Source organism: Phoca vitulina, unplaced genomic scaffold (assembly GCF_004348235.1).
Source record: "Phoca vitulina isolate PV1807 unplaced genomic scaffold, GSC_HSeal_1.0 scaffold18, whole genome shotgun sequence".
Taxonomy (NCBI): Eukaryota; Metazoa; Chordata; class Mammalia; order Carnivora; family Phocidae; genus Phoca; species Phoca vitulina.
Window position 1 is genome coordinate 19,496,960 of NW_022589721.1, and position 22,937 is coordinate 19,519,896.

The 22,937-nt window shown below is 50.5% G+C and overlaps 1 protein-coding gene across 7 annotated transcripts in view; it reads right to left on the reverse strand.

Annotated features, from left to right (window-relative positions):
• Window positions 1–22,937, reverse strand: part of MTSS1 (MTSS I-BAR domain containing 1) — a 158,586-nt gene that overhangs the window by 8,837 nt on the left and 126,812 nt on the right. For 4 of the 7 annotated variants that reach the window (XM_032415756.1, XM_032415752.1, XM_032415754.1 and 1 more), the window contains 5 exons: window positions 19,356–19,367; window positions 7,672–7,829; window positions 6,138–6,245; window positions 4,762–4,859; window positions 2,683–2,893 (listed from right to left, as the gene is read on the reverse strand). In XM_032415756.1, coding sequence (XP_032271647.1) covers window positions 2,683–2,893; window positions 4,762–4,859; window positions 6,138–6,245; window positions 7,672–7,829; window positions 19,356–19,367 — 587 coding nt within the window. The remainder of the gene's footprint in view (window positions 1–2,682; window positions 2,894–4,761; window positions 4,860–6,137; window positions 6,246–7,671; window positions 7,830–19,355; window positions 19,368–22,937) is intronic. The other 3 variants (XM_032415757.1, XM_032415753.1, XM_032415755.1) reach the window with 1 other exon arrangement.

The window sequence follows — 22,937 nt, forward strand, 5'->3', positions numbered from 1 at the left end:
TGTTCCCACATCCCCTGCCAGGGAGGCCGGACTCATGTTTCTGTCCACTTCTTTCACCGTCTTTAGAAAAAGAAAAGTTTCCGCCAACCATCTCCATCCGGACTCTCCATCCTGCAAGCAGCGAGGCTCCAGGAAGACACTCTGCCGCATGGGGCCCCGTGGAACCACAGCAAGGACAGGCTCCCTGGCGGGTGCCCTGGCAGCCCCTCAAGCTCGGGGTCTGGTGAACCGGTCCCGGATCCAAAGTTTGAGGGGTTCGGATCCAAGTAACGTTTCTGTCACTTCTCAGTGGGGGAACCTTGGGCTTAATCTAAACCTCAATTTCTTTCATCTTTAGGGATCAGTAATATCGAACGGAAGACGACGAAATGAGACTTTGTATCTAATGGATGACGATAAGGCGAAAGCGTACGTGTATGTATGCGTCTGTGTCCAGAGAAGCCGGTTATCTCTGTAATTTGCCAGGGCTGTTCATTTTGGTCCCTCCAATTCAAGTCTGTTCAACTTGAAAAAAAGCCCATAAACCAGCGCAGGGCTGTGGGTTCCTATTTCCTTTGACTTCTGTTCGTTTTTCCTAAAGATCCTCTCACCTTGATGGAATGAACAGCTCTAGGATGAGACCCTCACCACAGACACAGCCCCACTCCTGGGCCTAAGGCACTAAGGTACGACTTGAAAAGAGCACAGGGTAGGAAAACGGGACAATTCTTAACATCCTCCATCACTCGGCACTCACTTCGAGCCATGAGACTGAGGGGAGCAATGAAGGGGTCTTGCCGCTTAGAGATGTGTGTTCCCTTCCTCACGTCCTAAATAAATGCTCCGGCCTATGTGATCTGTACGATTTCCTTAAACTTCCCCTTTACAACTATAAGCAGCCCTAATGCCTTTTTGTAAAACTAGAATTCTCTACTAAATTCTGCAGCATCCCTGAGCTTATTAAACTACCCTAGAGCTGCTAGCCAAGCAGATCTTGGGCACCGGCTTTCAGATTTGAGTAAATCCCCACACGCCACCTTCTGCTTCCCTCAGCGTAGCCGGAGGCAGAAGCCTCGCTTCAGCCTGACCCACACACACAGTGTGACAGGAAGGCTGCAGCGCAAGGCCTCCCCTTTCTTAGAAAGGAGCGTCAGCACACGATACCATGTTAACGTGTCCGCTGACTAACAACACACACAGAATTCGGCTGCGCAGAGGAACAGCCTTGCAAGAATCGCACATCCCTGTTTTGCTTCCAACCATTCACACTGCTTTCAAGACACACAGGTGTGGTTTAGTGCGCACACGGCGGCGACAGGCGGGGGGCACCCGACAGACCAAGCCAGAGCACCCGCGCGAGGACAAGCACGTTAGAGCGTAAAGCCAAGGCTCTTGGCCCTCGATGTTTCTGTGTGAGGCCGAGTCTCCATCCCAGGAGGACAGAGCGAGAGTCTCCTGAGAGGGCTGGAAGATGCCAGAGGGCCCACCGAGCCGAGAGCCTCTGGGTTCAGCAATGTCAGGGCAAGTCAGGCAAGTAGCCTTCTGGCTGAAATTCCCACAACACTGCAGCTGCTTCCTCTCCAGGAAGTGCCCCCCAAACACTCTTCCAAGGACGCCTTACGGCTGAGAAAAAACAGAAAGGGTTCTGGATCAGTCATCAGAAGCCCTTGTTCCTGGCGCCTCCCCCTCCCCCCTCCGACCTGCAGGTCACATGGTAGCGCAACGTGGGGAAGTCACGTCTCTGAGCCCCTTTTTCCACAACCGAGTAGGCGTAACAATACTCCCCGTGGCTGTCGGAAGGACAACAGGGACAGCATGCGGGGGGCCGGGGGAGGGGGGGTCCTAGGGTGGTGCCGGGTACACGGTAGATACTCAGGGACTGTGACGCAAATTGGGTACCTGGATAAACAAGACAAGCACGTGACCTTCTGAGACCACAGGCTCCCGGACCAAAGGCTGTGGGCAGCCCCAGAGAGCGCAGCGGGCTCCCCAGCAGATGGCGCGCGGGCCGCTTACGAAGGGGGAAGCCAGGCCCCTGCCGCTATGGGACGGGGACGGGGGCTGGGGGAGGGGGAACCGAGAGGGCAGGAGGGGGAGGGCGTCCCAGTGCCCCCTCCAGCCCCGGCCCTGCTGCAACCGCTGGCCTGGGCTGCGCTGGGTCTAGCGCCGCCGCCTAACCCAGCCGTGCTTGAAAGATTCCCCATCTTCCCTCCTCCCGGGAGCAGAATGCCAACAGAACCCATCCGCAAGGGCTCTCAGGATCCATTCGCATTCTCGCACCAGCTGCGACAGGGAACCGGGCAGTGCCCCGGAAGGCTTCCAAAATCTCCACCGCTCAGAGGGAAGCAGAGAGGGCGGTAGGGGAGGGGCCGCCCTTTGCACCAATGCCGTTCCTTAAGCACCATGCTGAGCCGGACACTTACAGGGACGCCAGAGGGTGGTCCGTCTCCTTGCATAAGAAAACTCCCCAACCCAACGGGGTGACGCGACCATCACCACCATGGAGACAGGCTTCAACCCCAACTTAAGAGTTCTCGCCCTTTGGGGAAACAACTCATCTAAAGGTGACAGCTTAGACCAGAGGTCTCTCGTGGGACGAGGACAGGGGTCTGTTAGAGCCGACGTCCTTCCCTGGTTGCAGCCACGGGCGGGGGCCCGGGCACTAGACGCCACAGCCGCTTCTGGAGCCCGGGGCCCCCTTACCTGGTTGGGGGCCTCTGGCGGCATGGGGGACGGTGACTTAGACTGGAAGGCGTCCTGGGAAATGAATCCTGAGTCGTGGGAGGACACGCTGGACAGGCGGACGGGCGCCTGCTGGGCCAGGTTGGAGCTGCGGTAGCGGTAGTGGGAGCTCGGGGAGTGGGAGTGGGAGCCGCTGGAGCGCGAGTCGCTGCTATTCACACTGTTCAGGCTGCTGTGGGGGCAAGCAGAGGGGGCAGGCATGGGAGGGAAGGAGGAAGGAGCGACACGAAAACCGGGGGGGGGGCGCGGGGGAGGGGGGAGAACATAATGCAGTCAGCTACCTGCCACAGAAAAGCGGGGCAAACGGTAAGGCATGGTTTCAAAACCACCAGATGATTCAGGTAGCAAACAAAAGCTTCTTCACGTAAGCAGGGGAGAGAAAACTAGAGTTATCATAAACCAGGAGTCTGCCGGGACTCACTTCTCTGATGGTGCCACGAGGTGACCTTAGCATGGAGGCCCATGATTCTGAAGAGTCCAGTGCTACCCGATTCTGCCACGTCATCTACCACCAAAGCTACAGACCTAATGTCTGTGGCAGGAAAAGATGGGGCTAATCGTCTCTGCTCAGCAGCTCGCAGAATCCCATGACCCTGTAGCAAAAACCATGAGGCTGCAGCGCCACCCGGTTAGAATATGCGAGTGTCTCCCTTAGATGGACCATCTGGGGCCAGGAAACCAAGGTCAACCCAGACAACCAACGCCTTGGAAGTGCAGGTGCCAAGGGACTCCTCGAGGTGATTCCATCCTACATGAACCTGGTTCAAGACCATCATAAAGAACATCAGCAAATCAACTCAGTGTGTCCGTGTCACCGTGCTGTACCTCTTATTAACAAAGCTGATGCTTTAATGAACGGCTTTACCCTGACCACAGGAATCTGTGACCATATCTGTGGGCTGGGTGTGACCGGCACACCTGGAGAGAGGCGGGCAGCTTTCACCACCACCAGGGAGTCAGTGCTAAGCTGTCTGCTTCCGAGATGAACAGTCAACAGGATGTCGAGAAGTGATACACTCCCTGGAGGTGTTGTCTGCTTCCATTTCCACCTCTAACGAATAACGCTCTGCACGGTAATTACTCAAATTACGAAAACCAGAAACCTGAACAGAGTTCTGTGGTCCCAACCGAGATATAAAGTACAGTCGTAGAAGTATCAGAAGGGATAGAACAAACAACCCAGCCCAGGATTAGAAAGTTTGCGGTTTCTGCTCCTGGCAAGAGAGTCTTGTCAAATTTCGCCAACGCTGACAGCTAACGTGGTCAAGGCTGTGTGACCGCCCCAGGCTAGAATCACTTGGTGCGGACGCTCCGACAGACGCAGGGGAGTGTGCCAGAGGGAATGACTGCGGCTGGGCATGAGCATAATTTTTGCTTCCCCCCCCCCCCAGCCTGCCAATCAGCCAGAAGAGGGCATCTGCGCTCCGCCAAGTTCATAGCTGATGCCGTCAGCGCTACGGGATTTTCGACTGAAGCTCACACTCTAAGAGAGACAAGATACTCATGCAGCTTCATTTTATACCAGTGAGATGGTTTTCTTGGTTACCAAACTGAAAACCCAGTAGATTTGTCAAAGACACAAACACACACACACAGCCTACAAAAGAGGACACTAAATCAACCAACATTTTCAGGTTCCGGAACGTCAGGATGTAACGTCTTCAGTCTGAAATCACTGTTCATTGTTCACTAGACACGCTCAAATATGGAAGGACACACACACAAGTGTGTACAGAGACACAACCGGACACAGATTTGGCAGATCCAACCTGCTCTTTACTCTCAACACTCATTCACAAGAAGGGGAAGGTCATTTGGCTTCGGAAAGTCCAAGAAAAAGATCAGTCGGTCGAGGACACCAAGAAGGATCAGTGATGCATGGTGAACCTTCCATCCTTCAAGAAGAGGACAGTAAACTCTGCAGTCAGCAAGCCAAGAACAGTCAAACAGAAAACTGCTAGGAAACAATTCTGCAGATGGCAGAACTGTTCTAGATGCTTCTCGAGTGTGTCAGGAGGAGCAGGGTCCAGCTTGACTTACCTGCAGACGCTGGACTTGCGGGACATGGTCGTGCTGGGGGAAGAGGGTGGCGTCTGGTACGACCAACTGTAATCAGAGCCTTTCAAGTCCAAAATCACCTAAGGGGACAGAGCCAAGTGGGTAAGCAAGGAGCTGAGCAGGGAAACGTTATCCATCAAATCTTTACCAGTAACATCAAAATTCTGCCATCATCCAGAGGTATAATGTAAAAACTTGTTCAGGTCTTTTTTTAAATTAAAGAACCATACCACCAATCCATCAATGTCCTCATCCTTTTTCTGACACAAGCAAAAATATAAAAAAAATTGCAGGGGGAGGGAGGGGACCATGAATATCAGTCTAGAGAGAGAGAGAGAGAGACAGATTGATTTACAGTTATAGATGGACAATTTACAAGAGTCATTTATAATCCAGGCTAGAATTTATAGGATTTTTGTCTTCGAGAACTACAGGTTCAATCACGGTTTCAGGATTGGTTGATCTTGCATTTTAGCTGCTTGATATTTGGTGGTCACTTGTGCCCTATCTGACCACAACTTGGTATTTGAAAACCTGGCAGAATCAGGAGCAAAAGCCAATTCTTTTGCAGTTACTTCTGCATCTGGCTCCCCCGCCTGACAAGTAAGTACATGAATGTGAGGTCTACCTTTCATTCTTACAGTAGATGCTCAATAAATGTCTATTTATTGAGTCAATGCACGCCGGCTGTGTTTTAACAAAAGCAATTTCATAGAACAGAAAATATACACTCTTGTTTTTGTCTTCGGAGTTGGTTCTCCAGGGAGGCAATAAGAATTTTGTACAAAGGGCAAAAGGCAGCACGTGATTCGTCAGCTGTTCCAACCTGATATAATGTTACTGTCATGTGAACTAAATGAATAAGCATGAAAAATGTCATCTTTTTCATAAGAGAGAGCCTCACGCATTAATTAATTAGAATGGGAGAAATTCAGTGAGACTGGTTCACAAGGATGACCAAGATCACGGTCATGTTCCTATACGAGTTTATTTCTAGAAGACAGATCAACACAATGGTTAAGACCACGGGCTCTTGACTACTTGGTTCAAATCCCAGTTCTGCCACTAATTAGCTAGGTGAACCTGGCTAAGTGACTTTATCTCTCCGTGCCTCACTGTCCTGCTCTATAAAATGGGAATAACAGTGAAGATTAGCTGAGGAAGTCTATGCAAAGAGCCTAGAACACTACCTGGCCCACAGCAGGTGCTCTATAATGGCTCGCAGTGAGGACGACTATGTATCACCATGTGAAACACCGATAGGATTTTAAATGGGATAATGCCTCAAGGAACCCTCAAGACCTTGAACCTTTAGGTCTTTGGTTTGCTCTCTTGAGTGCTCAACCCACGCCTCCTACCTGTTCACTTGAGGACGGCAGTTTGTGAGGGTCCATGGTCAGGCTTTTCAGATCTTCTGATATGGTCTGAAGGTGAGTTATTTCCCCTAGCATTGAGATTTCTTCTTCCTGAAGGACAGTAATGCACAACATGTTGTCATAGTGAGTGATTCACTTCCTTGTCTTGGTCCAACTGTTTCTCTGTCTAACCCTTTCAGCGTTTCAGAAAAGGCGCCCGAGACTGGTACATCTGTGCTGAAGGCGCTACCGCCTTCCCTCTCTCTTGGGAAACACAAAGGGAAAAAGGAATCTGCCATATTTATGGAGTGACTGTGCCCCCCAGACATGGTGAGCAAGTCAAAGCAAACACGTGGCCTTCCTTGCAGTGCCGGGGGTGGGGGGGGTGGGGGGGGTTAGCACACCTGCTCAGATGGTCCATCTGCGTATTCTCACGGGATCCTGCAGCACAGCCCCTCCACGGGCTGAGGCCCTGCTCTGAAGTCACTCCACTTCAGTGGCTGACCCGAGTGGGAATGATTTGGGTCCAGATCGGATAACGGATCTCTGTGACAGCCCACGTGTGTGCAGTAGCGTTAACTATCCCCCTTCTCTCTTGTGTTTTCCACCAACTTAATAAACGGCAAGCGAGACAGGAGCAGGGGACTACGGAAGGGAGTCATCTGCTCCACTGAAGTGCCAAGCTGGGACTGCAGGCCTGGGCAAGAATGAGCCACGGACAAGTTCTATGCTCAGAGGCTGACTCATATTTGGGCATTTTGCTAGGGCTGAGGGAAATGAGCTGGTGTCTTACCAGCTTCAAGATTGCTGACAGCAGAAGTCTTCAGTTATCGCAGGCAAATGATTTACTTAAAAACTTAAGTCTGCACTGATTCATTGAGGATCTTCCCATATTAATTTCACGGTCACTCACTGGTGTTGAAGTCGGCCACCGAGTCTCAAAACCACCTGAAGGCTTGTTTAAAACCCAGATGACTGGGTCCCCACCCCAGAGGTTTGGATTCAGGAGGGTCTGGGTTGGGCTCAAGAAGCTGCATTTTTTTTTTTTTTAAGACTTTATTTATTTATTTAACAGAGAGAGATACAGCAAGAAAGGGACACAGCAGGGGGAGGGTCAGAGGGAGAAGTAGGCTTCCTGTCGAGCAGGGAGCCCGATGTGGGGCTCGACCCCAGGACCCCGGGACCATGACCTGAGCTGAAGGCAGACGCTTAATGACTGAGCCACCCAGGCGCCCCAAGAAGCTGCATTTCTAACCGGTTCCCAGGGGACGCTGCCGGCCTGGGGACCACCACACCTTAAGAACCACCCTGCAAGGCCTTCTTGACTTGGGGAGAAAGAGTAAGTGAATAACCGGTGCTAAGAACCGTGAAAAAGGAACGGCGACCCAGAGAGCGTCACCGGCCTACGGAAGCACTTCCGCCATCACGATCCCTGACACACAGCAAATTCCCCGGGACTCAAGGACAGGTGGATGGATAAAGGAAAGTCTCCTCCAAACTGGCAGCTGAAGCCTTCCAGAGCTTTCCACTAACTTACAATCACTGGCCGCAGCATAGCAATGAAGGTGCAGAATCGGCCGCGCTCCTCAATCAAAGCCTTCCGGACCGCCTGCTTTTCTGTTTCTTCCAGCAGGAGATACTTGTCGTTGACATCCTGGAGAGCACTGTCCAACTGAGGCTGGATATCGCCTCTCCCTGGAAACAAAACAAAGGCCCGAGCGTGGCTCGCTGAAACACCAGCCCTAAAATAAATGCCCTTCCTCCCTCAAGTCCTGGCCGGAGTGGACATCACCTCTTTCCCGGACTCAAAACAACTATTTAAGGATACTCAGGATGTAAGGTCGCTGTTTTCCGAGGACCGGCCATTTCCGGTTGTTTCCAATGCCCGGAGGGCGCCTTTATCCTCCCGACAAGGAAGACTTCCTGGGTGACCCCTCCTGACTGGCCTTCTTGCCTTGTGCAACCCCACAGAGACTTCTGCCAACAAAACCCCAGATGTGGCAGCCAGACAGTATTCTTTCTTTTTAGAACAGTCCGGAGAGCCTAAGGGATGAACAAGGTGAGGGCCTGTGGTTGTTTCCCAAAATGGGTACACGCTGGTTTGTCGGGTCAGCCGCAATCAAAGAGCCTGTGTTCGGGCAGAAGCTTCTGTCCCTGAAGACAAAGATGGCAAGCCTCCGCTCTCCTGTCTCGGGGAGGCCCCTGGGAATCCCTGGCAGTCAGTGTAACTCCCCAGTGGAGCGTCCTGAATGTTCCTCTTATAAAACAAGCCCAGGAACAAAAAGACCTACAGTCAGGTCTCCGCTGGTGAAAACCTAAAGGTAGAGTCAGTGCTGAGCCTGCCCCGTGTGAGGTAATCCCCGGCCATGTCCACAGACCCAGTGACGATGAGGCAACCATTTCTAGAGTTTAAGACAAGTGTTAACCGTTTATTTATTTTTTTGGAGTGGTAACCTTTTATAAACTCGAACTTTCTAAAGTCAGCAAACTATCTCCATAAATAAAGTTTTATTCGCACACAGCCACGCCCACGTGCTCATACACCACTATACCTGCTCTTGCTGCAAGAGCAGAGTGGAATCGTAACACACACCGTACGGCCCCTAGACTAAGAATATTTACGCTCTGCTTTTTCAGAGAAAAGGTCTGCTACGCTAGAAGACGAACACAGGCACTGTGTCAGAAGGAGAGGCGACTGCAGACCTGATTTGTAGGTGCGGACAAGGGGGTGACCACCCGAGAGCCCAGCTCAAAGGCTTCTGTGCTCGTGTCCCCACGCAGGGGCTTTGCCTATCACCTGAACAGAGAAAACATTTCTAAACCCCTTCAGGGCAGGGCCTTGGAACTCTCCCCGCCCAGCCCATACCCATGACAGTGCCATGTGTGTATACAGCAGGCGCTCAATAAACGGTCATTTTAACCACAGAATGTTAGAGACGGAGGGGGCCTTCAGGGTTGTCCAACCTGCTTCTGTTTCGGTAGAAGCGGAGGCCTCGAGAAGGTGAGCGGCTTGTCCAGCGTCATTCAGGGAAAGCTGGAGAGCCAGGACAGAGCCCACGTGGCCTGACCCCCCGGAGGCTGGACTCCTCCTCCTCTGCCCCACAGCCTCAGCCGCACGAAGGAACCCCACTCGCCTCCTGGCAAGGGGCCTGAGCAGTCACCGTCTGCCCCTCTTTAAAAAGATGTAGAGAACATTAAATGCAATGCGCTATTTGGCCTGAAGAAGGAACGGGTCAGGGGAAATTGCCTTGAAAGTAGGAATATGTTCCATGTTTTCTCTCATAAGCAGATGAGAAAGCTTAATTTGGAGCAAGAGGTGGTCAGGCTTCAAGAACATCCCAACAGAAAAGGTCTCTGGATTTTATTAAAGAAAAGTCACTTCCTGGGCGGGGATGAGGTTGTAGGTGAGCACGCATAGGGAAAATCCTACGTAGTCAAAAGTCACCCCTCAAAAAGCCTTGGACGGCGGGTAAAGCACAGTGAACACAGGATGAGCAACTCTCACGAGGCAAGGGAGCACAAACACATGACGGCTACAACAGGCAGGAATGAATTCCATGCAGGGGTTTGATCCAACAATTCCCAGCGGAGAGCTTGCCTATGTCCAAGCTGACTGCCTACCCCTCAGGATAATTCTAGCACCTCCTACAGGTTCCCCACCACTGCCTCTGGTGTCTCCCCAAGGATGCGGGGCATCATCCCCACACAGGAACCTGGCCCCGGACCCCAGGTTCCACGCATCTGCAGCAGACAGGGGACCCGAGAGAGCGCGCGCCCCTTCTCACTAGGGACTGGCCAGGGAGGGGACAGGTGCTCCCCACCGAGGACACCCACTGTCGGCGGGCACACGCTCTAGGAGGGAAGGCTGGGGTGTCATCGGCCCTATGAGAAATGGGGGCTTTCTCTTCCACTCTTAAATTACTGATTTGTACAGCTGAATCCACAGCCACCGAAGTTGTACCTGGCACAAGCCTCCGGGCAAGCCCTGGGACACTTTCTCAATATTCTCTGCTGTTCTGCAGCCTACAAAACCGCCAGGCCCCTCTCCGGGGCTGGCCTAAGGCCTCTTTAAGTCTTTCCATCCTTCTATGATGTTCTAACAAAACGTGGAGGGCCCCAGGCATCAGAATGTTCTCAACTGCAGCGGACGAGGGTGGAGGGGAGTCGGGAAGATAGATTAAAACCCACAGTGCTTGACCAAGTCCACCGGGATGTGCTTCGATTACAGGAGCAATTTCTCCTCATATCAGCCTATAAGAAATTAGGAAAATGTGGCTCTTCCCTTCCTTTCACAGGGTATAAAGCACATTTCTATCTGCAATTAATTAACACTGACTTTTAAGCATATACCTCCATAGGAATGCAAAGTGACGGGGGCCCAGGGTCATCTAATCTGGTAAATATAAATTTCAATTATTCTATAATTACAGCAAAGTTATCTTAAATATGTATTATATTATAATTATAAGACTTTCAAATTGTAGTATTCTAAAATAAGTATAATCCGTAAAGACGGCTACAATTACAGACACAGTGAGTACATTTCCATTCAGATATATCATAACCTAGAAACACAATGTGTATTTCTTAAATTCACCAACACAACATATAATTATATTTATAAAAAAACCGTGGAAGAAATTATTCCATGTCCTAGTTGGTTGCACTGGTTTTAAGACACAATCCAGAGCTGTATGGGTGCGGAGCCAATATACAAAAGCCCGTTCTCATGGCTCCCGCCGGCAATGTTCGGGGAGCCCGTGCCAACTGGCCCCGCGCAGCCGGCCCCTCCAGCTCCCACTGGGCTGGACTCCATCCTCTTGGCTCACCTCTGCTATGGCCACCCTCCCTGGGTCACCTCCATCTCTAGTCTGGACAGCTACAATGTCCCCTAATTTGTCACCTCCTATGCCCGCCCAGGGCAGCGCCAGATTACTTGCAAAATGCAAAGTACTGCTTCATTTCAATAGCTCCCGGTGCTTTCAAGAAAAGTCCAATGTCTTCAACACCGCCTGCCCGCCAAGGCATGCCCGGTCAGCCCATCCACTCACTGGCAGCCTCTTAGGAGCCTTCTCAGGCTACACTCTCCCTTCCCTCCTCCCCTCACCTCACAGGCCCTTCTCTGGGATCTGGGGTCCGGGGTCCAGCTCCGTCCCATCCTCATACATGCTCTCCTCCTCGCACCCACCTAAGCGCCTGTTCACCTGGCAACTCTCCAGCCTTCATGAACATCCTTTTTGAACTCTCTCACCCGACTGGGTTTTCTTACTTGATCTCAGAAGTCCTACACGGATCCCACAGGACTCTCCTCCCAGTATAAATCTCCTCTTTATTTTTTGAGGTCTTCGATTGATGCCAGTCCGCCCTACTGATCAGAAACCCCACGGAGGTTTCCGTTCAGTGCTGTACCTTCTCGCCCAGCACACGTGCCTGAAGACAGGCACCCAGATATCTGCCAGTGAATGAGGCACTGATAGAAAAACTTGGCCTGAGATTGCTCAGTGGCCTTGACCATCCTGCCCTTAAAGGGCCTAACGCTATAAAACTCACCAATCCCAGGACAGCCAAGCAGCCACAGCGGGCCTTCCAGACAAAATTCCTGAGCAAAGAGTCGCTTACGACCTTTTCCCTAAAACCCAAGTCACCTTAGTCTTGAGAATTTCTTTCCTCCACCGCCAGTTTCCAGGCCTTGGTTGTATTCATGCTGGAGAATTCTAATGAACAATAGCCAGGAGTCCTTTACTCCCCTAGAAGTCATAGGATGGTTCTCTTTACGGAAAATGCTACTGGGACAAAGTACTGATAATGGGCACATCATGGGCCAAAGCAGCATCCCTAAAGGAGAAAGGATTTCATTCTTTATTTTAATTAAGTAGGGAGAGTTTATAAAGCTGTCTGGAATGATAGGAAGATCCTGTATCTTCCAAACATTTTACGTTTTATTTTCCTTAATCTTTACATCAATGTTCAAGGCAGGAATTAATACCCCCCATTGACAGAGGGGAAAACTGAGACCAAGGGAGGCAAAGTGGCTTGCACAGAGCCACCGAGCTAGGAATGGGCACGGCTAGACTCCACCCAGAGGTCTTTCTTATTCAGAGGCCCATGCTCTCTACTTCATGCTCACAGCAAGCGTAAACCCTGCACACAAGCTGCCAGGAGCTACGTGCTCTGTGTCCTCAACAGCCCGAAGGAAAAAGCCAGTCAACTGTGATGAGCATGATCCGGAACCTCCCAGCCGTTCACACACACACTGCAGCCCACACCTGAGCCCAGGGGCTGAACCAAGCTGGACACATTCTCAGGCAAAGGGCTCTCTGACAGGGAAGAACCAGCGCAGGACACACGGGGTCAAGACCACTGTCAGGAAAATACCTGAAGTCATCTCCTTCTCCTGAGAAAGAAGTACAGGGAAACCAGCAGAATCCCACAAGGTGACTTCCACCTGCCCCTGACACACGCACGCGTGCGCACACACACACAACAGCACTTCATTGGAGGCACCCACTTGCTCACATTGCTCTAGCTCACAAATCGTATGGGATGGAAATACTGAAATTTGGGATACAAATACGGAAATGGACGTGCAAGGTGAGGCTGGGGGTGGGAACTGGAATGGTAATTCCCCTTTCCCATCAAAAGGCCGCTGTCCTTGTCGTCCGGGTATAAATCTTCTGCTCTGCTATCCCGTAGCAGTTTTGAGTGATTGCCCAAAGGGAAAACCACCGGAAATCAAAAGACTGATAGATTTGATCAGACCAGATTGAAGGCTTTTTGACTTAGCATTTTCAAACTCAATTTCTGTTATTCTTTCGCCAGGCTGTGCCCTCCATGTCCCCCCATCTGTGAGATGCAAATGACCGTCCCTAGCTCACACGGTGGTCTGGAGACCACAGGAGGTCACTCACAGGAGGCAGTCAGCCCAGCGCCCGTGTGTGGTGATCACTCTGTCCGATGCCATCAGCATCTCTGAAGCCATCCTCCCCGCACTGGGCGCCTTGGCAGGGGACAGTGTGCGGGGCACACGGGTTGTTTTAAAGGAGCTTTCGGTTCCATGTCCTCTGTGCTGTGCAGAAATGCATAACATCCCATCATCCATCAGGATGAATCCGTCAGGATTTGCTGGCCCCTGAGCAATCAGCTGTTTAATTGAAGCAAAGACAGGCTCGGAGGACAACTAGGAAATGTCCCCTGCCAACCCGTGGCTCAGCACCTGCGGTGTCTCAGGATCCTTGGTCATTGAAAGGAGTCCTCCTCCGTGGTCAAGAAACGCTCTCCCATCCATCACCTGCTTGCCTGAAATTTGCCTCCCCTTCAACTCCTCTTTCTCACATTTCCCCTAAAAAGCTCTTGAACCCACCTGCCTCTCTCCATCCCTGGGGCCACTTCCCCGAGCCCTGGCCACAGTCATCCCCCGCCTGGACAGCAACAGCCACCTGGTCGTGGGCATCCAGCTGGGTCACTACCTAATCCAAATGCACATGGTCACGGAAGAATTTGCTAGAAGCCAAGGAGCCTACGAGGGCTTCACTTCTCCGAAAGTCACGTCTTGAACGTGGTAGAAAGGCTGTGAGCGGTCAGCCAGCTCACCCGTGCCTAGGCCTGCACCTGAAGGAAGATGCAAGACCACTCCCATCCACGGAAGGTCTCGATATACAGCACGTCCTTCCGTCTTCCCTCGGCATGGGGAGAACGTGAGCCCAGCATCTAGGCCCCGACAGGACGCCTAGCAGGCACCACTCCATAGTAACTGAACCGAACATCGACGAAACCCACCTCCAGCTTCCAGCCGCGCTGCTGTTGTGCGAGCCTGCCCCCGGAACGCACACTCCTCTCTTCTCCCGCCCGCCCCTTTCTCTACAGGCACTCTTGATTCAACCTTCAGGAGTCTGCTGGAGTGTTGCCTCCTCCTGGAAACCTTCGGCTCCCCCAAGCAAAATCCAGCCCCTGCCTCCTCCGTAAGCACCAGCATTTTCTTCATAACGAACTGTATTGATGTTGCCATGTCACAGGGTTGTCGTAAGACGTTAGGCTGTTGTCTTAGAACAGAACACAAATATCCATACATTTGGTCTTTGCCCCAGTTCCTGGCACAGAACTTCCCCAAAGCCTTAGAATTTCCAGAATGGCAGGAGTGTCTCTGTCGTGCTAATGAGGTGACAGGGAGGGTACGGGGCTAGATAGACAGCTGCAGGATGGGAGATGCTGGCCAGGAAAACCAACCAGAGGATTAGAGGCTTGAACTTTCGGCCCCCACCCCTGACCTCCAGGGAGGGGAGAGGGAGTGGGCTTTCAGTCACCAATGGCCGATGCCTACTCAATCGTACCTCCGTAATGAAGCCAGGGTAAAAACATGAACGGCCGGTTTCAGGAGGCATTCCTGACCGGGGAATATACCGACGTGTTGGGGGGGTGGTAACCCCAGGGAGGCCCGGCCGCTCTGCACGCGCCCCACCACCACCCTGTGCGTCTCTTCACCGGAGGGTTCATCTGTACCCTTGAGAACAAACCAGCAATCCTAAGTACAGTGCTTCCCTGAGTTCTGGGAGCTGTTTTAACGAATTAGCAACCCTGAGGGGAGTCCAGAGGAAACCCTGACTTCGAGGTTGGCCAGGCCAAAGTGTGGGCAGCCTGGGGATCCCCACTTGTGGCTAGTGACTGAGGTGGGTGCGGTCTTGTGGGACTGGGCCCTTAGCCTCTGGGACCCATGCCAACTCTGGGTAGTTAGTGTCAAAACTGGGTCCAGTCGTAGGCGTCAGACAACTGACGTTAGAACATAAATGCCTTTGCCACCCTGGGGACAGCTTGGGGGCAGAGGCCACTTCTGCTTCCTTAGCTGCACACGGGGGCTATCGGGGGGTGGGGGGCACTCATACCTAGCTCCCTCAATGGCTTGCTGCACGGCGCGCATCCGCAGTCCTCCCGCAGGATGTTTATGAATGACAGAGACTGCACCAGCTGGGAACTAATTAGCCCGTGAAAACCGGGGATGGCTTGCAGCTCTAGCGAGGCAGACCTGCCACCCCCACCCCCCCGAATCACCGCACCAGCCACTGAGGAGGTGAAAACCACACTGTGTAAGAAATCAGTATTGCAAGCAAGCTGTTCTTTCATTTCTTGGCCTTTCCACTGGGCTCCTGTTGTATCCCCTCCAGGCCACTGTAAATACCTCTCCCTTGGCTCCTAAAGGCAGCCACAGGGAAGCCAGGTGCTCCAGCCCATGACAACAGCCTCACTGTGTTAAGGGACAGTTCAGCAGTTCAGCTCCTGGGGTCAGCCAACCAGAGTCGCAGGCAAGGCCCCTGGTGAGCTGTGTGGGGGTGAGGCTTTCCCAGAGACCAGCTCTGCAAAGGAAGGGGGTTGGCAGCTCTGGGCCCCCGGGGGGTTGGGGGGGCGGTCCGCGTGGCCTGTTTTTACCTACAATTCTCAGCTGTGAAATACGGCCAAAGAATCCCCCTGCCTCTGAGGACCACCGGCTTTCTTCTCCAATGTGACAGCCCTTTGCAGGAGTTTCTCCGGGTTCAATTCCAACATCTCTACTGATTTCAGGCAGGGACAGCCTTCCGGAATGCTGCACCAGTATAAAAAGGAAAATTCGCCACTCCTGCTTCCACCAAGGTGGAAGGATCGGGCTGCCCCTGGCTGTGCTTTTCCCCACCGGCCCGCTAGCCCGGGGCTTGGCCTCCAAGGACTGGCTGTGTCACCCACCGGCTGGCTGCGCCTCTCGCTCTGCCCGCGGCTCTGCCCGGTGCTTCCGAGGGCCATGACATCCGTCACGCCGTGGCTCCCTAGTGCTGACCCATTGTTACAAAGTCCTTCGCTGTCCATGTCGCACAGGTCTTCCCATTAAGGCTGGCACCCATTCAATCACTTCCCGCATAATTAAATGTTCGTGCTCCTGGAATGCCTTCCCCAAGACTGGAGCAAAGCCGTGACTCAACAGCCTTCCCCGCTGCGTTACAGCTGGATCCAAATCCCCAGACACATCGCAAGGCTGCTCGTGGCCAAACCACCTCCGAAGGCTGAAGCCATCACCTGCTCCCAATTTCAGAAGGAACTGTTCCAGCTTCAGTTTCCACAGAGCAATCATCTGTTCGGGCCCAAAGCACACTTTTACCATCTGCACTGGTGTGAGTGCAGATGGGGGAAGCAGCTGGACCACGGGCCAGCCCCTCACCACCTATGGCAGGATTTAGGAAGGACGGGGGCTGGGTTGTTGCTCTGCAGACAGCCGACACGTGTTAGTGAGGTGGTGACCGCAGAGAGTAGTCAGAGATTTCCAGGGCCAGGTCTTGGAACGTAGACAGCCAGAAGCAACCGGGGGGGTGGGGGGGCCCCTCTGGGCTCCATCCTGACTCCAGTGGCCCAGGAGGTCCTAAGGGGCTGGCGATTCCTGACGACTTTCAGAGGCACACCTAGGACACAGGTGGTGGACAGCCGTGCGGGGCCCCTCGCGCCAGCCACGCCAGCTTCTGAGCAGCCGCTTGTCCCTCAGGCTCAGCAGCAGGAACAGAGCAAAGAGGTCTTCTGCCCCATGCCGGGCAAGAAAGCCAGGCAACCCACTAACAGCTCAGACTGTAGATGTTTAGGTGGGAACTCCCTCTGGGGAAGAGGGCTCCTAGAACTATCCCTCTTCCAGAACCAAAGGCAGGGGTGCCTGGAAGAGACCCAGACATGTCCAGTTTTTACCACAGAGGCAGGGAGAACGATCCACACTGACTGTAGGTCTGAGGGGCATTCTGACAGTGGTTTCTGCTGGCTTTCTAAGTATAGAAGAAACACGCGCGGGGACGTGGGCATACACCTGCTGTGGTCGTGGGACGCATAAACCACGCTCCTGCTGGAAGGCACTCAGCACTGATGGTGGAGAAGTTTAGTCCACTTTGGAGTCTGAGCACAAATGAGGCCCAGGCATGGAACCCTCTGGAGGCAGATCGGGGTAGCCAGGGAGCTGAGGCCGAGCAAGGGGAGGGATCCCTGTGGATCTCCTACGAGTCCAGTCCACCTGTGGGGAGACTGGCAGCCTCCAGAAAAGCTGACTCAGGGTAGCACATACCCTTGCCCTCGGAGTGCCCCCTCGCTCCATGGTCACCTTTGACCAGGGTTCCGGTGCTCCCGTCTAAATGGTGACAGCCATGTGTGGGCATACACTGTCCCCTCTACCTTGAACATCCCTCGCCCTATTTTCCACCAGCTGATCCCTTTCCATCTTGCTCACTATCACCTCCCTGCCTCCAGGCTGAGCTGAGTTCCTTCTTTGCCCACTGCTATACCTTTTGCTCATACTCCTCACAGCGCTGAGCACACCAGACTAAACTAGCTGGCTTATTTCCACTAGAGTCTCAGTTCCTCGAGGGGGCAGGATATCCCTGCAGAATACATTTTGAGTTGTAAATTCCTTCCCTCATGGAGGCCCCCAGCCAAGCTTATGCAGGAACCCAGGGTTGAAGGTAAATACTTCTAAGTAGACCAAAGGAGAGTTTCATTTATATATTTTTTTCTCTTGTTGAACCAGAACATTTTAACTAGCGTGAAACTGTGTTAAAATGTCTATGTCCAGGTTCAAAAAGGATTTAAAACTTGTAAAAAAAAAAAATTTTTATGAGGGCTTCAAGCCATACTGCTCTCTTATGTCTTTATGCCCAAGTTCACTGCTATGATTACATGTCACTGTGGCTTAGCCTTGTGGACCCTGCGAGAGAAAGAAACAGAGGGAGCTGTGGCAATTTCTCCTGAGATGAGCAGAGGTTAAGCTACGGAGCCAAAGGGCTGTGTGGTTTCCTTCCTCATCCCCAACCCTACTGCCCATCATTCAAAACGAATAAAATGCCCAGTTTACTCCACAGACGGACTCAGGCCAGGCTCTTAGCGAAGGTTCTAGTAAAACTCTGTGTCATCCTAAGGACACCTATTGTACAGTTCCTTTTATATGAAATGTCCAGAAGAGGCAAATCCATAGAGACAGAAAGCAGATGAGTGGGTGTCCGGGGCTGGGGGCAGGGAGAATGGCGACTGGCTGCTCAAAAGGCAGGGGGTGTCTTTTCGGGGTGGTGCCAATGTTATGGAATCAGTGGCGATGGTCGCACAACACTGTGAATGTACTACAAGCCACGGACACGTATGCTTTAAAATGGTGAATTTTAGGTTATATAAATGTGATCGTAATAATATGCAAAAAAAGAAAAAAAAAGGGGGGGCTATCTTACCTTCCTCCCAAAAGTACACTAAATTTTGTTCAAAGTGTTTCACATTCACAACATTGAGAACTGGAAAAGATCACTGCTTATAAAGTTGGGGAACGACTAGGCCAACGTCACCATGAGGGGAAGGAGAGACAGAGCTGGGTCCTACGCGAATGACAGCAGACCATCTCGGCCCCCCACCTATCACAGGAGACACGGGCCACTTGGGTGTTTGTTGGAGAGGACAGATTCCAATTCAAAAACCTCTCTGGAGCTGTTCGGTAAAAATGGTCTCAGAGGACACTCAGCACACTCAAGGCAAGATAAACCACACGGACGCCTCAGACAGACCTTTCCGAGACAGAGGGTATAGCCACGAGACTCCAAAAGCAAATCACCCAGAGAATGAAGTTCAACATTCAGTCAAGAAGAATCACTGGGATTACTGAATTTGAAGATCTGATACCTTTGAAATGAAACATTTCACAAACTCCGCTGAAATAAGAAATACTTTTGTTTTTTGTTTGTTTGTTTGTTTTTTTAAAAAGACAACGAATTATTCATTTTGAAAAGAACTAGATGGTCCTGGGGAGACAAAGTTAAAGAAATTTTGCTAGCCAAATCTGATTTGGGGATTATTTTGAGGGTTTATTTAGTGCAGTTCTACACATTTTATGATATAAATACACGCATACATATATACTCAGATATATATGTATGTATAAATACGTTTATTTCCGGTGCAAATCACTCTGTATTTCTTCTTTCCATGAGTCTAATACTGAATTATGATGATTCAAAGGCCCGCAGGATGTTGGGCTAACCCATGAAAGGGCCAAACACCGAAAAAGGAAAATGATTAAAACACACATAACACACACGATTGTCTTAAAGTTATGGAAAATTAAGTAGGCACAACTGATTGTTCTGAGCTGGCAGGAAAACTTGGGCAACTAGCATAGGTCTGGACAACCACGGAAAGCCCACAGGAAGGACCACATCGTGACCAGCCACCAGAGAGTCAGGATGGTAGACTTACCGAGAGCGTCCACTGGCGGGGGGCGCACGGTGAGAAAGTGCAGGATACACAATTGACACAAAAAGGAAAATAATAAAGTCAAACTGGGATTCGAGCAGCAGTCTTACCTTCCTTTCATGTGTTAAACAGTCCGTGGTTTGCCACCGGATTTTCTGTCGGGGCAATTGAACCCACCTCCACCAAGAGCTGCGCATCCACGGTCCCTTCCCTGACTTGCTAAAACTTTTCTTTCTCCTCTTAAACAGAAACCTTCCTCGTTAGTAAGCATCACCCCCTAGAGATCACGGCATGGTTTCTAAGAAGAGAGATGAAGACTATGTTCCCCAAAGAAGCCAATTAAGATGCTTTACACCAAGAAAATCTTTCAAGTATAATTTACTATAACTTGAAAAGTAATTGGGGAAACCCAGGAAACAAAATTTAAACTGGGGTGAAAAATGAAAAAAAAATAATAAAGTTAAATTTTAGTAGAAGAGCAAATAACGTCTTCGTCTAGACCTCTGTGAGTCTGTTTATTAGGTTTATAGTATTGGCTTTTTGCAGCCTCTGGTCAAAAAAGATAGATTAAACTATTGAAATGTCAGGCTCCAGGGTTAATATAGTAGAACGCTCCAGTTTTAGCAGCCTCAAAGAAAGTCCTGATAAGCTTTCAGTAGTTTCAGATGGAAAGAGAAGGCTTGACCATAATTAATTTTTACATTTAAATTAATAGTAATCTGGGAGTTAATTAAATGAGAAGGCTGCTGACTTTGTACGGTAAGGTGGCAAAAGCAAGCAAAGAACAGAACACGTTTCCCACAATCCATCCACGCTCACTTCCCCAGTGAAGTTTCGGCCAGCTCCGGGACCCGAGCTGACATCAAGCAGCAGGGCTTGATGAGGACTCATTGGACATCTTCTAGAGTTCGGACTATTGGGTCGGCTCCACAGCACGTCCCTACCTTCCCGCTGCCTCAGCCTTCTCCCCATCGCCTGTCACTCAGGCTGGCTCTGTCCTGGGTCCCTAACCCTGGGCATCAGCCTGGAACTTCTCCGAGGGCGGGTACCATCTCTGCAGCTCCCAACATCTGCCTCACGTTTACGCCTGGTAGGTGTTCGGTAACCCTGCCTTCCACGGAAATAGGTACACCCACCCACAGCTGGAGCAGATGCCAAGTTGTTTTAAAATGGTTTTGAGATAAAACCTACCCAAATCCCCAAAAAAATATTCGAAGTTTTTTTTTGGATGGTAATATTTAAATACCTTTAGATTATAAATTATCACTGTCTTTATTATAGGAAAAAAAAAAAAAGAGCCCAATAAAGCATGTGACAAAAGGTGATATGTGCAGCGTGAAAATTAAAGTAAATTAGTCACATGCAAAAATGACGTCCCCTATGTGTCTGCCTACATATATACTCAGATATATATGTATGTATAAATTAATAGTAATAAATTAAATTAATAGTAATAAATAAATAATTAAAAAATCAAGAGCAGTGCTACCACCATGTTTAACTGCACAAAGGCGTTTGAAATTTTGAAAAGGAGAGTCAGAAGAGCTTTTAGATCAAAGATCACAGTTTTTTTAAAAAGGCACGGCAGAAAGCTGCTTGGTGATCTCCTGAAAACACATTAAAAGCGAAGTGATTATTTGGTTACCAGACTCAGTTCTATCAGGACAAAAAAAAAGGTATCTGAAGCATGTGTCTATCGTAACACATCGTGTAAATCTCGGAAGAAACTACCAACACTTTATAAGCCTAGAGTCCAGAAACCCACCACCTGTGGAAGGTGATGCAGATGCCTCAAGAGGAGTTCTGGCAGCAAGGGAAACTTCAGGTAACCAGACCCCAAATCACTGGAAGCCTCAAATAACCAGATTTCTGCTGGCCCTGAACTTGCAGCACTCCTGCTCCATCCTCAGGCTACCCGTCTTCTAGGAGAGCACTCCATTATAAACAGAATGATAACTCTGGTGCCTTCTAGAAGGTTCCATTCACCTCAGACATACACAAATGTGTGCAGTCGGTCAAAAAAATGCACTTATATATTTTAAAAAACAATATTTTTGTAAAGGAAAGAAAGAAAACTGTTTTCTGGTTGTACTCTGGAGTAATGAGAAAATCATCTGGAACATTCCAAGCAACTGATCTGACTTGGTGCGTGTACATAACTATACCACCGTGGCCACCTTGTCTGGAAGGACATGGTGCCTGAGACCACCAGCTATGTGGCTAGCGCTGAGAAAGAATGCTTCCAGAAACCCCTGCTCACAGCCTCCATCCTCTGCCTTCAGGCCCAAGTGCCCCACGAAGCCTCCCAACCAAATACCAATTCTACTGAGCCCTGGGACCAGAAGCATCTCTTCATGTTACACAGTCCAGCACCCTAGGCGTCCTGAATCTTTCCCTTGGGTGCCTTGATGGGGAACTCATTATCCTCTCTAGGCAGCCCGAGCCAGTGCTTGGGCAAGTCTAATTGCCAGAAACTTCCTTTTGTGTTGTACTGCAATCAACCCATCAGCCTTTCCCTGGAGGTCCAAATTCTGCTAATTGGGACAATGCCAGGGACTTCGAGTGACAGATGCACACTGTTCCAGCCTCCGTGCAGAATTCAGATAAAAGGATTATCACTGCAGCCAAGAACTTAAGGCCTCTGGAAAGAGAACTCTGGAACAGCTAAGGGAAAACAGCTACTTTTTCTTCCCTCCTCCTTTTTACCAAACTTCCAAACCTTTCCCAACCTGTAAGTGTCTTCCCTGGACCTTCCTTCCAAATCCCTTTCATCTCAAAGCTGCCAAGCTGTCAATGACATGGAAATCAGTCCCGAACGTTTACCAGCCAGATCTTCCATGGGACCCCAGATTCGATGGAAGCGATGGCCATTTGATTTATAAGCATTTACCTCTGGACTCACTGAAATGTTACTGGCCGCAAACCCTGTTACTTGTCCAATGTTAGGTCCCAGGTGCGCCAGGGAGATAGAACATACGTTTGAAAAGCACCAAGAAAACACATCCAAAACAAAGGGGTGAGGCCAAAACTGACAGAAGATCTGGTTATGGGTGAAAATTCTCCTGCCCTTATCGTGAAATGGTTTTACGGTTTTTACAAGAACTGGGAAGACATTTTTGAAAAATGTCAAAGCTTAAAAACTTTGTCCAGTCCTTGCCCCCCTTCCACCAAACTACTCCAGCTCTCTGAATGTATTTTCCTCTAATTCCAAATGAGAACTGCCCATTTAGGAAAAGAGGAAATTTGGTTTTGGGGGTTTCTACCTAAAAATTGTCCCAAACATTGTCCCAAACAAACACTAAACACAGAGCTTTTTCCTCATGGGAAAAAACAAAAACATTTCATCAGTTGTGAGACAACAAATTCAAAAAGCTGGTATCAAGAAGAACAGCCTGGAAGAATGTCACCCTCTCAAGTTCAAGTCCCTAGATTTTTGGTCTTAGGAAAATGTCACAAATGCTTGCAAAGTAGATGTAGCTAGATTTTTCTCTGCACATTCCCAGTCCACGTTGGAAGAGCAGAGCTGGGTCACGGATCTGACAGGGGGCCAGTGTGTGGATGACAGCAAGCAGGGAGGCGGACGGA